This window comes from Bos taurus, chromosome 15, assembly GCF_002263795.3.
Source record: "Bos taurus isolate L1 Dominette 01449 registration number 42190680 breed Hereford chromosome 15, ARS-UCD2.0, whole genome shotgun sequence".
Lineage (NCBI taxonomy): Eukaryota > Metazoa > Chordata > Mammalia > Artiodactyla > Bovidae > Bos > Bos taurus.
The window spans coordinates 51,895,678-51,911,175 of NC_037342.1; the positions used below are offsets into that span (position 1 = coordinate 51,895,678).

At 49.7% G+C, this 15,498-nt stretch overlaps 1 protein-coding gene across 2 annotated transcripts in view; it reads right to left on the reverse strand.

The window, feature by feature from the left end:
• CLPB (caseinolytic mitochondrial matrix peptidase chaperone subunit B) overlaps nt 1–15,498 on the reverse strand; it is a 142,252-nt gene that overhangs the window by 14,968 nt on the left and 111,786 nt on the right. For both annotated transcript variants that reach the window (NM_001015625.1, XM_005216185.5), the window contains 1 exon segment: nt 9,388–9,502. In NM_001015625.1, the coding sequence (NP_001015625.1) occupies nt 9,388–9,502 (115 nt within the window).

The following is a 15,498-nucleotide window of genomic DNA, read 5'->3' on the forward strand; positions in this document are numbered from 1 at the left end:
GGATAATTATCACTAAGTATACAATATGTTTTACTGCTCTGCGCCCACTCAAAGTCCTCACTACCATTAGTGCTGCCTAATCTGATTAGCTGGCAAGGCCCCTAGAGACACCTAATCAGGTTAGCATGGATTTGGAAAGCTGCCCAGAGCAGATTTCGGATAAAGTTTTCCAGGATGAGCACTCAGCGTTGCCAGGGAAACTGAAAGGCTGGTGGATGGTGAATGGAGGTGAAGGGGGTGGGGGACTGACTGGTGAAGGAGAATTGGAGAGGAACTTTAGATTCCGGCTGGTAACCCATCTACTCACAACTGGTTGGCGGCTGAGCCTCCCCCTATGCAAATGGGAGAGGCAGAGGCCCATGGCAGGGCCTTGGGGACTGGGGTGTGAGCTCTGAACTCTTTCCCATTTGGGGGAAGTAAGGTCTGCTGTTAGGAAATATAGCCAAATGCACTTTCTGGAAGCCAGTCAAGGGTACTGTGGAGCTCAGGGCAAGGAAGGGTGAGCCACTTGCTAGCACCTCCACAACCATGGCCTCCAATGGACAGAGGTGCGGGAGGGGAACAGACATGTACCAAGTTTCTTGGGGCTCAGCTCTGTTACAGTAAGCGCTGACCTCTCCTCTCCAGGAGGAAATATATAATCAAGGGCTCTGCATGCCACACAGAGTGGGAGAACCAGGCTCAGAAGCATCACCCAAGTATAAGAGTAAGGAGCAGAATGAGGCAGAACCATCTGAAGAATTATTTATTTAATAAATGATTAAATAAATGTTATCTCCTAGGCCCAATGGAAAAATCGCCAACATTTTATTACTCAAGACCCATTCAGATAACCCTGAGTAGAAAATATTATTTTCAATTCCATCAGATTGAACAGGAAACTGAAACAAGAGATAAAGATATCTGCCCAAGTCACAACAACTAGTAGGTTACCAGCTGACTGGTGGAGATGGTAGAGTTGCATTGCTAAACCTGTCTTCTATTTTGGTCACATATGGTTATAAAAAGTGGATTAATTTGGGTTGCATAAATGGAAACACGCACTCAGAAGCAGGAAGGGGTAAGAGCACTGTGCAATGTCAAGGTTGGTCTGCAGATGGAACAACATCTATGGTCTGCTCCTCAGAGAGCTGAGGGGAGATGAGCAAAGGGATATATGTTGGAGGACAAGGCCTGGAAACCAAGTCAATGGAGGAGGAGTTGACAGTCTTAGGGAAGCGTCTTCAGTTCTGAGGTGCAAAGATCATCCATACTACACACTGTGTGGTATAATCTGTGTCTCTGGGTTTCATGGAAGTGGCTGGGGAGGTCAGGGAAGGCCTTCAGAAGAAGTGGAAATGATGACAGATCAGACTAGGCAGGATCTGAAGGGGAAGAAGTGGCAGTATGACAGAGGTTGTGGGGGGGACAGGAATGAACAGGAGTAGCTGTGGGTGGGATCAGACCACAGAGGTCTCGAATGCCTGTCTCAGGAGTACATGTCCACACTGTGGGCTTTCTCACCTCAATCTCTAATGCTTCTTCCTAAGATACTTTCTAGTTCTGGCCTCAGAAGAAACAGAAACTGTCCGTGGACACCGGACAAGCCACTCTGCTTGCCTGGATTCTCTCCCTGAGATTTCTGAGAGGAGTCTGAGAAACCACTCAGTCTAACCTCTCCCTTGGGTTAGGCTGAGATCATCTCTGAACTGACTGGCTTGGTCCTCTGGAAGAATGGCCACGAGGGGAACCCACAGGCCTCGCAGGTATCCGGAGGCTAGGCATGAAGACAAAGAAGCCCTAGCCTGGCGAGAGGGGAGGCCCCAGTGTTCTGACAGAAGCAACACCCTGTGGGTGAGGGTGTTTGGGAAGGTAGAGACCTATAAAAGGACAAAGGCTAGACTTCTGTGAATATATGTGTAGGATGTGTGCTGAGGTAAAGGTGAGAATGGGGGCTTATCTGAAAGGAGTCACACTTCTCCAAAAGTTGAATAAGTTGAGAATCTAGGTTTGAAAGAAGCTGAACATAAACTAGATTCAGGCTTCATGGGGGTATCTGGGGAGGCCAAAGTACCCAGGCATCACTCAAATGGGGAGCCCGGGGAGAAGAGTTCCCCAGGTGTTGTGAACCTTGGGTTCTGATCTTGACTTCTCTTTCACGAAGCTTCCCAGCCCACCAAGAGCTACATGCCTCTGGGCTAAACAGTTCAAAAACACCATGGAGAACATGGAATTGGATTACGCCTGGGGCCATCTTTCCCCCCTTCTTTTCTAATAATGCACCTGAGAGAGAGCTCTTTATAATGCCAAGCAGACTCCACTGCACAGCTGTCCCTGGTCAATTCTGCTGGACTCAGGGCATGAGTCTGGGGTGGGCTCAATCTGGGCCCCCCGTGAAACAGGCAAAATGCCAACCATTAAACAATTACAACTCTGGATATTTCTAATAATATCTGAAGAGAAAAACGGCCAAGCAGATGGTGTCCGACAGAATGAAAAATGGAAGTAGCTAGAAAAGACTGAAGAAGGCGGGCCCCCGGGTGTGTGGTTGGTAGGGCGGCTGAGGGCTAAGACTGGGAACCTTAGGGTCCTGTCAGGCTGGGGCAGAGGCTGGGACAGAGACCTGGCTGGGTCCACTTGGGATGTGGCCACAGATATTCGTGCTCTCACTGTGGACAAGCAAATGCAGCAACTTCCTCTGCTAGCACTTCAGAGCCTATAAAGAACTTCTGTAGACATAACTTCATTTGAGGCTGGTTACAAACCCATGAGGCAGGCAGGGCACGTAACTTGATTCCCATTTTACAGATGAGATCATACATATAAAGAAGTGAGGTGACCTGCTCAAGGTTACACAGGTAGATAAATGGACCTGGGCTTTACCCCTCGTGCTGGCCAGCTCTTGAACCTGAACTGGTGGTTCAGGAGTTTAGAGGGAGGAGCTGGCTGTTTCCCACACAGCACCCCCTCATTCCCTCACCTCACCTGGAAAGTTGCTCCTCTGTAGTCTTTCAGTCTGGCTGCCTCAGTCACTCCATACATGGTCTCAGGAGCCCCTGCCCCTGACCATCTCTTGACCAGTGCTCTCTGGTCTCAAGGTCCCCTGAGCAGGAAGCTCAGCCCATCTGGCCTGTCCCATCTCTGGGGCTCCAACAGGCTTGGCAGCCTCTCCATATGCTGGACCAGTGACAGGGTCCCCTTGCTGGGTCTTCTGGCCATGTGGACCACTACCACTCATCCTACATCTCTCCTGCAACAACTCTTCCAGCTGACTCCATATCACACCTGCCCCAATAACCCCCGTGTTCATCGACGGGGCGGTGCGGTAGGGAGGGCAGGAGCCACAGGATCTAGTTTGGGGTCCCGGCTCTGTCACTTATTAGCTGACTTTGAGCTCAACACTTACTCCTTTAGAAGCCTGGTTTCTTCATCTCTAAAATGGGACTAGCCATACGTGCTCAGTCGGCCCCTCATGAAGATTAAAATGAGTTAATGGTTATGAAAGTGATTTGTAAGTTGCAAAAAAAAAAAAAAAAAGAATAAGAATAAAAATAACAGTAGTCATAGCAGCAGTGGGGGCACAAGCCATTAGCCGTGCTATTTTACAGATAGCCCTTTCATCCTTACAATACTTCAGAGAAGTAAGGAGTATCTCTCCATGTTACAGAGGATGAGGCTGAGGTTCAGAGAGGGACAATGGGAAGGTTTCATCTGTGCACCCTCATATCAGGGGGAGGGTAAGTCCCGATTTGATTGTGTATTTCGTGGGTGCATGTCCTAGGCCTATTTCCTGAGGGACTTTTGCAAAACACTGGTATAATGTGTGCTGACTAAATGAATTAATTGTTGGTCTTCCTGGAATCACAAGGGGCAAAGAACAGATATTTCAGCTCCCATTTTACAGAGAAGAGTGATGCCTGGATCCAAGAGTCTCTTACAGCTCCAAGTGGTTACTACTACCCTTGGGTAAAGAAGGCTTCAATTCTCTTCTTAACTTCCCTCCAGGGAGTCTTATCCATTTGTTCAGCAAAAAAGTTCTGTGTCGAGTGCTGGGGCACCTACAAAGAAACCGAGAACAGGTCTGCACCTCTTGGCTGAACGCTGCTATGAAAACTGTGAGCGCCAAGTGGTATGGAGTACTATGAAAAGTGTGGGAAACGCTATCTGTTTCTGACTGTGACTTGGGGGCCAAAGCACAAGGGGGAGATGGCTAGGCAGCCTGGATATGATGGGACATTCCAGGAGGAAAGCTCTGGTGTGCAAAACCCAAGTGAGACAAAAGAACTGCCTCCTCCTCCCATGCCAGGCCTTTGCCTCCATCTAGCTCAAGGTTTGGGGGAGTCTGGGTAGGCTGACTCATCTCTCCTGATAAGTTCTATTGATGCAGCAGATTTTTTTTTAACCTAACCTGAAACAGTTTGCCCCATGCTTGTGCCACCTCCTAGGGGAACCTATCCTTCACAGGAATTCCACAGTTCAGTCACCTAAATGTCTATTAGTATCTTCTGTCTAAGCTTACAGGTTCAAGGGGCATAGCTCAACAAATGCCTGCTTCTGGTGCCCTGGGTTTGGTGGATGATGAGAGAAAAGCTCTTTCTAGTCTGTCAGGAGTATTCTTTCTGAAGGCAAACTATTGCTACCAAGGAGTTAACGTACTAAAATTGCAAATAGCTTTTGTTGAGCCCACCCACTGTGTGTGAAAGCCTCGCAGGCTATGGTTAGGTTAAGGTTAGGGACCCTATGGGTTAGGGACCACTGGAGGGAAGACTGACACCCTTCCAGAAAGAGGTTGAGATCAGAATCTGTGCTCAGGGGAGGCAGAACCTCAAGACGTGTTTAGACTTTGTTCATCTGAGTTTACTTGAGTTCAACAACCTTTTACATACCTGTGTGCCAACTCTGGGGAAACAGACCTGAAAGAGAGGTAGTTTCTGACTTTTGCAGGGAGAAAGACATACAAACTGATACTACGTGGTAAGCGCAACAAAAAAAAAAGTGTCCACAGGAAGTGCATAGAAAGGCCCTGCACCAGGTGGAGAGTTAAGGAAAGCTTCCTGGATAAGGCAAGGGTCAGGTCCTGGCAGGCGAGCAGAAGGGCAGAGCAGTCCAGACAATAAGAGCAGGGGCACAGGAGGGACTCCTGAAGTGGGGAGGTGGAACTTAAGAAGTTTTCTAAATTAATCACTACCTCTCTACAACTCAGCGACGATCTAGATGTATTTCTCAGATTACAAACAAGACTCCAAGGGAGGGTCCAGAAAGCTAGCTGCAGCACTCAGGAAGATTACATTTCTGGATTAGTCAAAGAGGGAGGTGGAGTATGAGATAGGATGGTGCACCTACTGTGCGTATATGGGTGATATTAAAGTTCTGAATTCGGGTCAGAGCCAGGCTTAGAAGAGAGGTCAAGGTGGTAGAGCTTCCCTGGGGAGTTCACAGGCTTCAGAGTCAATGGGGACCAGACGCAATGGGCTTCAGGCATAGGCCTCTGGTCAGAGGGAGCCACTGCGAAGCCTCCACGGGTGCAGGCTGCCCAGAAGAGGCTTCTTGGAGCAGGTCTGGGGAAAGGGATGTCACTTCAAAGGGTCAAAGGCTGACTAGTATGGGTGTTGTAAACAACGATTTTGCTACACTCACATTCTTAGTGTGCTTGTGAACAACTAGGAAGCAGGCTTAACAGCTTCTCTTCTTTCCTCAGAGCACATCACAGAGATGGACAAAGGGCCATAACCAAAGTAATTAATGTGACAAACTGCACTAAGCATCCACCTCGACTGGAGGGCTGCGCCAGGAACTGCGAAAACAAAAATGATTCAGTCAGGGTCTCTGCCCTCAGGAGTCTACAGTCTATTGCTCCTGAAATATAAAAACCAGCCCGAGGGTGGGAGACGGTCAGGGCTAGGGTGGGGAAGGGGCCAGAAGAAAGGAGTTTCAACCAGAGATGGCAGCATCAACAAATATAGGCAGGAGATCAACGCAGCATGTGCAGGGCGGCAGAAATAGCCATTGGGTGCAGTGGGGGAGGGGGGACAGCTGGGGAAGTGGGGGAGGGCAGCAGGGGTGGGCCCTAATGCCAGGCCAGGGCATTAGAAACTCAAGAATTTTACACAGGTTTTTTTTGTTTTGTTTTTACACTGTACAAAGCTGACTCCAGCTAGGGAGAAGTGGTTATAGGGGAAGAAAAGGAGGCAGAGAGACCAACAAGGAGACCACCACTAGGTTCAGACAGAAGACACTGAGGTCCTGAGCTGGAGGTCCTCAGTGGTATTAGGAATGGGGGGAGAGGCTAGGTGTGAGATCTATTTAAGAGGTAAAATGATAGAACCTGAAGGGCTTTAAGGGGAAGGAAGAGCCAAGGAAATATCTACACTTCTACTCAGGAGACCAGGGAATGGTGGGGCCTTTACTGAGACAGGAACATGGGAGGTGACCAGGTGGAGGAGGGGAGCAGAGTCTAGATCTGAACAGACAGCTGGCTGCCTTTCTGAGGATGGTGGGCACAGAGGTTCTGAGCTCCCACTAGAACAGGCATCCTCCCCTTCCCCATGATCAAGAACAGCTTGGGATTCTGGAAGAAGAACCTCACACTTGATGTCAGTGCTCTGGCTTGTGGTCTGCATGTTGGCCCTGCTTTGGCTCCAGTGACCCGAGAAGACCAGAGAGGCCATGGGGGCCTGGGCTGTGGGGTCGGTGCTTCATCTCCCCCATTTGTAAGATGGTAACTGTGCGCCAGCCTTGCTAGAAGCCCTGCAGCTGGGGATCACACTGATAAATTCACTGTATTACTTTGCACAAATCAATATCCCAGCACTTACCAGGGGTTGATGTGACCGAAATTGGTTTCAGCCAATTCGTGAGGGTAATAAATGGCCATTTATCAAATCAATTCATTCTGCGGCACTTCTTTGGCTGCCCACCCTCATGGTACCTCTGGGGTGCCAGGTTCCACCCAGCCAGCACACATCTGACACTAGCTGAGAGCACCCTAGCCTGCCCTCTAGATCCGCCCCACTCTCCTGCACCTGCTTCAGTGCTGAGGCCCTGCCACAGATTCCGACCCAGAGAGTGCCTCATGCTTCATGGGAGCTGGAAGCTGAACACACTCTGACTGTTATGAGTGTGATCCCTGGCTGCAGGGCTTCTAACAAGGTGGGCAAAAAGTTACCACCTTATAAATGGAAGGGAATGTACTAACCCCACAGCCCAGGCCCCCACACCCTCTGTGTCTTTTCCAGCAGCACTGGAGGCATAGCAGAGTCACCCTACACACCACAGGACAAGGAGGAAAGCGTTCCAGATCTGAGGCAGAGTGTGGGTGACAGATGGAGCTATGGGTAGGACAAGGCACTTGGCAGACATTCTGACAGCCCCTAGGAGGTGGGAAGTGGAACCATCTACTCCTGCTCTGGGCTGGCAGCAGGGAGAGACAAGGAGAAGGACCAGGGGAAGACGCCAGTCTGGGGCTGGGACTAGGGGTCAGTCTTGGATTGATGGAAACAACTGAGGGCCTGACCTATGGAGCACAGTGCCCAACGCTGGACAGTAAACATCTAGAGGAGGGGGACTGGGTTTTATTGAGAACTGTCTGGTACACACTGGAGATAGCATATGCTTTACAGTCCTATAGTCCTGAGTCTGGATCCCTGGTACAAAGGTGAGGAAACTGATGCTCAAAGAAACTGAGTGACCAGCCTGAGCTGCATAGCTGGTAAGTGGCCCACCTGCCATTTGAGCCCTGGCTGACTGAATTCTTTCCACTTTAATGTCCTCCTCCCTCCCCTAACTACTTCTGGAAGTCTCACAACTTATGGGCTTGAGAAGCTGGTGAGAAACAGGAGATCAGAGGAGTGGGCAACATGTGAAGAAACGGCTGTGTAAGAAGTGGAGGGTAAATACCATGATGGCATCTATAGTTCTGGCCCAAGTGGACATGAAACTCTAGTAGAACCTGCTTCTCACGTCTTGGCTCAGTCACTGGTCTCTCCAATGGGCTCCTCCTCCTCTCTTTGACCCAAGAGCTCCCAAGGTCTCCTCTCCTTTTACCTCAGACATGGCCTTGGCAAAGAAGTGGGGGGTTGCCACCTCCAAGCTGAGGGTGGCTGTCTGTATTCAGACCCAAAAGGGCAGCCTGATGAGGTTTGGGCCTGAGTAGTGGGGACCTGTGTCTTCACAGAAGCTTTCCCTGGCTCCTGGGTGTGCCTGCAGGTAGTCTCTGCCCTCCAGCTGCTGAGGCAGATCTGGTCTATGGGCTCCTTTTAACTGCTGATGGTCAGGTCATGACCTGATCATGAGTCCCACTGGTGTGTGAGGAGGATGGAGACGGGCTGGGCCCAGTGTGTCACAGGGATGACTGCCTTCACTGTGCACTGACTCCTCTGGGACTCCACAATTTCAGCTTCATGTCTCCTTTCACAAGTGAGAGAGTTTGGTGCTGGGCGTGGCGGCTGCTGGGCTGCATGTGGTAGGACTAGAGGCGGCACTGGATGCACCTGACCAAGACATCGCAGGGAAGAGGCTTTTAAAGCTGAGCTGAGCATTGGCTCACCGAAGGGCCCACAGGTCTGGGATCAGATCTACATTCTAACAAGTTCCCAGAGGATGCTGATGCTGCTGGTCCAGAGACCACTTTGAGAACCACTGCCTTGGGGGATACTCCCTTGTCTAAGTCAGAAATAGGGTTCCCTTGCCCTTGCCTCATCTGTCTTGAGGTTACCCTCAGGGAGCCATGCACCTCAGGAGAACAATGGTGAGGCCACCATCCTGAGCACAACCCCAGTTTTATCTCTCTCCACTGGAGATGCATGCACAGGAAGGTCAGGAGATGAGGGGTGATATCAGCAGACGGTCTAGATCCCAAGGTGGCATAAGCGCTTATGAGGTAGAGAAGAAGGCACTCAAGACTTGCACGGGATGTTTTCCATAGAATTGAGCCAGCCTCCAACAAATTATATTGAAGGATGGCACAGTCCCCGCCGGGAGACAGGAGACCAAAGCTCTAGTTCTGGCTCAGTTATGACAATACTAGTGATGGGAAAGCTCTTGTTCTTCTCTGGGTCTCAGTTTCTCCACCTGAAAAGCGGGGGTGGGGTGGGGTCAGTAGATCAGATGAACGTCAGAGTTAAATTCAAAGCACAGAAAGAAGCCTTGACCAAATTACTCAAGTGTTCTGCCTCAACTTCCTCATCTGTAACATGGGGATTCAATGGGACCAACCTCATAGGATTGTAAGGATTAAATGACGTGGCATATGCAAAGAGCTTAGAACACTGCCTGGTACACAGGAAGCACTTCACAAATGCTATGCTGTAACAATAACAGCCCCTTCTCCTCAGCTTGGAGATGGCAGGACCACACCTCACTGCAGCAGACCACAAACTTCTACGCCCTCTTCGGTGTGTGTGTACTCACCTGCGCCCACTGTGGCGATGGCGCTCTCCTGGCCAATGATGTGCTCCTTCAGCCGCTGCTCCAGGGGAAAGCGGCGCCGCTCCTCGGCCTCCCGCTTCCGCTGCTTCTCTTGGTACTGTGGAGAGAGACGAGATGGAAGGCGGCTCAGGAGCGCCGGACCCAGGAGGACCCTCGTTTCATTCTATCCCCCCAACCCAGGGGGAAAAAGCAGAGGGTCTGGGCCTCTGGGGGTTCTGATGGACAGCTCTGGCTCGTTCTTTTCCCAGCCCCTCGTCTGAGTCCTCACCTCATTTCCCTACCTTGGTGGCCACTGCTCAGGGGTCCTGGCTCACCCTGCTGGTAAAATAAGTACTGCTAGTATTGGATTGGCCAAACGATTCTTATGGTGTTCACATAAGATCTTATGAACTTTTTTGCCAACTCATTAGATTAACTCTTGAGTCTGGAGTCTGACAGAAGACTTGGTTTGAATCCCAGCTCTCTCACTTAATAAGATGTGATTACCTGGAGCAAGTTACTATGCTCAGTTTTCTCCTCTGCAAATTGGGGATTAAATATGATGTTGTATACAGAATGTGTCTAGTGCTATGGCTAGTAAGCACTAAGTGCTTACAAATAGATAGGTTCCTTTCATTTTCTGCTTACCCTCACCAGAGCTACGAACACCCTTCAAGTCAATGATACTGCATTTTTCAATTAAACACAACTATTCAGCAATTGCTAAATTCCTGGCACTGTGTATGCCATGATGGAAAGGTGGGGAAGGGGCAAAGAGGAAGACTGGCCCCTGGCAGGTTTAGATGATGCTGAGTGCCTGGCAGGTGTCTGGCCTCTGGCTTGGTCCATTTCAGAAAAGACAGAGGCAGGAGGCTTGAGCTTTGTCCCACTGAAAGGGAGGGGAGAAGAGCCAGGTCTTGCTTTCAAAGAGCTCTATCTAAGTCAGGCAGGGGAGGCGAGGCAGGGTGTGTACATGAATACTTCTCAGGCAGGATCAGCCGTTTCCCTTGTGGTTCTAAAGCATGTGTGCCTACACCTAGCCCTGTATCTATCACTGAAAAAAGCTACTTGAAAATGAGTTTGCTGCATATTTGTGATTGTGTCTTACAAATCAACTATGAGCCCCATTTTACTCACTGCTATTTCTGGCATGGGTCCTGGCACAGTGGACGCAGCTGGTGAAAGTTTACAAAAATGAAGCTGATGACAGATACAAAGAGGAATTAACAGCTAGATTGGGTGGTGTAGGAGTACAGAGAAGGGAAGGATACATAAAACATAAAACATTTCTGGGAGGTGAGAGACTTGAAGGAGCTGGAATATTGGGCTAGTTGGGAGCTGTGGCACTATCTGGAGACTGGGTTGGGGGGTGAGTGCATGGGTCTGATGATAAAGCATCGATGGAGGCCAGGCGCTGGGGGCAGGAAGCAGGCCTTAAAGTGAGACAGAAAGACCTGGGTCTTCCGGGGGCTTCTCTTCCCTAGGGCTCCTGTAACACTGACAGCTTTCTAGAAAGCGAGCTGCCAAGGTAAGGCCTTGTCACAAAAGTGGTGGCTGCAGATTGCTCTTGCGGGCAGAGTGGATGAAGAATACCTGCTACTTGGGCAGTGTTTTCCTGTTATGGTAGTGACCTTGACAGAAGTTAAAAAAAATAAATAGCAAACAATCCAATTTTGGCTGTTGCTATCAGTCTGTAACTGAAAGCTCCCATCAGTCCTGGGGTTTCATATGGAGCAATAATTCGGCACCAATCCCAGCGGAGCAACGCTTGCCGGTTGGAATCCAGCACGTCACTGTGCAGCTCCCTCAGGCACCACATACATCACCTGGCTCTGCCGACTCCAGCCATATATCTGCCTCCTCCTCCTCCCTATCCACCTAGCCCCTCTCAGCACTTGGGTCCACTGGGCTGAAAGGCTCTGATGGAGAGATGCACACATACAGGCCGGTACAGCACCAGCCAGTGGCCTGGCCCGCTTGCAGTCAGGCAGGATGCAGAAGGAACCTGGCCTCCGAGAGTTTGTGAGGTCTGTCTGTTAGGTCACTTCCCCTCAGGGATGGGTATTCCCACCTCTGGGCCTTTTGTCCACACTGCTCCCTCAGCACATAAGTCTTCTCTATTCCCACCCATCTCTAAGTGATCTTAGCTTAAATACCAAATTGTCTAAAGAGCCTGTTGCCCTGGCACCTCCAGAGCACTTGTTTAACTGCCTGTTTCTATCTCTTTACTCCACACATGAGGAAGTAGTGACAAAGACCATGCTCTATTCATCCCTGTAACTCCAGCACCTAGCACAGGGCCTGGATCACAGAAGGATTCAATTTGTGCTGCCAAGTGAATGAGGTGACTGCCGTCTGTGAGATGGCTGCTGTGTGCCGGGCATGGTAATCCGAACTTTCTGTGTAGTGTCTTACTGACTTCTTACAGCAGTCCCCATATGAAGTTTGATACCTTTCTGGCTCATAGTGAGGCACATCGTGTGGCACAAAGAAGCCAGCTTTGCCCCAGAAAGACCTGAATTTAAACCTCACCTAATCTACTTGGGCTTCCCAGGTGGCTTAGTGGTAAAGAATCCACCTGCCAATGCAGGAGACATGGGTTTGATCCCTGGGTAGGGAAGATCCTCTGGAGAAGGGAATGGCAACCCTCTCCAGTGTTCTTGCCTGGGAAATCCCATGGACAGAGGAGCCTGGGGGGCTACAGTCCATGGGGTCAAAAAAGATTGGACACGACTTAGTGACTAAACAACAACAACAAATCTACTTAACAGTAAGCTCACCTTGGGGAGTTAATTCAACTCCCTGAATTTCAGTTCCTCATCTCTAGCATGGCAATGGTACTCATTGTGGGATGCTGGTGAGAATTAAGTGAGATGATGCATATGAAGCACTGGGCAGGTCTCTGGCACACAGCGAATGTATATGCAGAAGTAGCTGTGTGAGAGACTCAGTGGCCAACACAGTATCTGGCCTGTGCAGGCCTTTGATAAACTTTGCTAACTACTTCTTTACTGCATTTTGATAACTAATTTTCTAACCCAGTGCCTTTGTTTTTATTTTGGTGCTAGAACTAATTTAATCTGCATGGAGCCCCACAGATAAGAGGAAGAAGTGCTCTGGCTTAAGCAGAAGCCAGGAGTTAGGTCCATTAGGATGCCCCCATGGACCCAGTGTGGCTCCTGAGACTTCTCCCAGGAACCCTGAGTCTGCTGGGCAGTCTCAACACCAACTGAGCTCTCAGGACACCTCCACTGCCTGGGGTGTCTCAGCTGTGCCTGTCAATTTCCCTTACATGGTAGAGAACTCCTCCTCTAGGTGCTTTCCATCCACTGGTTTGTGGGGCCTCACAAAACACACCTTTTTTTCCTTTGCTGCAAGCAAAGCTTAACAGGAGTTTCCCCACCACTCTGTTGGTTTGGGTACCACCATCATGGCCTCCCTGAGCCTTCTCCAGGGCAACATTTCTACCTTTTGCAACTCTTCTTCAGTGTCATGATTTTAGGTTATCTTAGTATTGTTATTTTCTTAAGCAATGGGAAAGGGTTCTGGACTTCTATGGGGGTGAGTGTCAGGTTTCTCAGGAGCTCTCTAAATAGTACTGGGAAAGAGTCAACCTATGGCCTAAATTTGAGCACACCCTGATTCGAGTACAATCCCCTCTACGCCTGGAGCCGTATACAGCTCTTCAGAGAAACTTCTGAAACTGGACCAGACTTTTTGATAAAAATGTACAGGACAATGGGATTAAACCACGTATGAGGTTATTACTTCATGCTCTTTCCCAAATGCTTAGCACAGAGCTTATATTAAAAAAATGTTGAGGACTTCCCTGGTGGTCCAGTGGTTAAGAATCTGCCTGCCAATGCAGGGATTTGATCCCTGGTCTGGGAAGATTCCACATGCCAAGGGAAGCCCGTGCACCCCAACAAGAGAAGCCACCACAGTGAGAAGCCCACACAAGCAATGAAGAGTAGCTCCCACTCGCTGCAACTAGAGAAAGCTCACACGCAGCAGTGAAGACTCAGGCAGCCAAAATTTTAAAAAAAAATGGTGAATGAATGAATGACTTTTTAATAGTGTGAGCTATGAGTTCAGGCTTGTGGAGAGCTAACCAGTGGAAGAACCTAGGGAAGGAAACTACTTGGTCTGTATGTATTTTCTTTGGGAGGAAAGAGAAGGCCCCTGGTAAGGGTCCATGAATGTGGGCTATTGTTGTTCCTGGCTTCTGAGGAAATGGGGAAGAAGACTACAGGGAATGAGGTCAAGGCTCTGCTTCAACAGGGTTCCAGTAGAGGAGGGGACAGGGTAGGTGACCCAGCTTGCAGAAGCAGAGGACACTGGGTGGAGATGCAATAGAAGGAAGCCACCAGGAGAGCAGGAGAGGGAGAGTGATCATCTTCTTAATAAAAGCCACATGCAATTAGTTTCAGAAGCCCTCACCTGGAGCCAGCAGCAACCAGCTTCCTATGCTGCATCTCGGCTGGATAATCGCAGCCACTGGTTTTCATCATTCTTGATTTAATATGGCACCCCTCCTGGCTCTGAGTGCATTTACAGGAAAGGGCTGGGAGGCCGAGGCGAAGCCTAGCTGGGCTCTTGTTAGGAGGTGGGTGGCTGGGCAGAGCAGCTCTGTGGGTGAGAGTTACAGGGAGAAGGGTATGGCAGCACCCCTGCTGCTGGGCATCACTCAGGGAACAAATCTGATAATAAACCTAGCGATGTGTTTACTGAGAGGGGGGCTGGGGCAGGGGTGGTCGGCAGGAGACCCTGGGGAAAAAACAGGAAAAGTGTGGCAGAGGGAAGAAAAGAGAGTCCAAGATGCAGCTTGCCTTTAGAGGGAAGTCAGGGCACACAGCCCCCTGGTTTCTCACAGACTCAGATATGCCCCATCCTCCTGACTTCCTAGATCCACCCCAACTCACATCATAGTCAGGGCTTCTACCATGTCCTGAAGCTGGGGGAGGCAGAGAGGCCTGGGTGGGGAGGTCAACAAAGTGGGCAGAAGATGAGACTCAGGGGGCAGGTGTGGGACGATGGGAGAGTCCTGAGAAGAGGGAGTGATGACAAGAGGAGCACAGGGGGTCCAACAAAGGAGGCTGGGAAACGTCGAGCAGACAGGAGGGGAGGATGGGGGATGAGAGGGGCACCTAAGGGACTTCAAAGTCTCCTGAACTAGCTCAGAGTCCACATCCGTATTGAGGAAAGCTGGGTACAGTGCCAGCATCAGTCCCATGAAGACTTGGTGACCGCTATGTCAGCATCCCAGGGTCCATTCTTTCCTCCACCTGATCCTCCTTTTGCCGCCAGATCAGTATTTTTAACATGTTAACTGGATCACGTTGCTCCTCTGCAAATAGCTGGGTTGCCCCAGAGACAAGAATGGCAAGACGGTTAAGAGGGGCAAAGAGGGGCTGAGGTGAGAAAATGGGTTGTATGCTCCTCAGTGTGTCACATCAGGAGGTACGTGATGATGATGTACCTGTGACTGGGGATGTTAGTTTTGATCATCTGATTAAGGTGGGCTGTGCCAAGTTTCTCCACCATCATCTTCCCCTTATGTAATTAACACGTGTCTTGTAGGGTGGGACTTAGAGATTACATAAATACCCTGTTACTCCTCAAACTTCCACTCCTTAGTCTGAGTATGAACTGATGAATCTTGCCTGATTTGGGACCAGCTGTTCTACCCTCACAGCCCTAAGGAGGTCAGAGGATCTCCTCCCTCATCATCCAGAGAGGAAGTAATTAAAGCAGGGCCCCACTGGTAGCAAGTAATAAAGGCAGAACACTAACTCCTGCAGTCTGACTCCAGTGCCTGCACCTTCCACCCTGGAGATAAGAAAAGACCCGTTCTTGCCTTTAGGGAGTTCAGAGCCTATTTAGGGAAAGGAGATTTAAAACACAAATTTCATATTCCTACTTTTAGCATGGGGATACCTAATGAATTTATTGAAAATAAACACCAGAGGGTGTTCTTGCCAGAAATGCACAGCCTGAATTGAATCATAAAGAAACATTAGACAAACCCAAATTGAGGACAGTCTACAAAATAGCCAGCCTGTACTTGTTAGAATGTCAAGAAAGACTGAGGAACTGTTTCAGATTAAAGGAGAC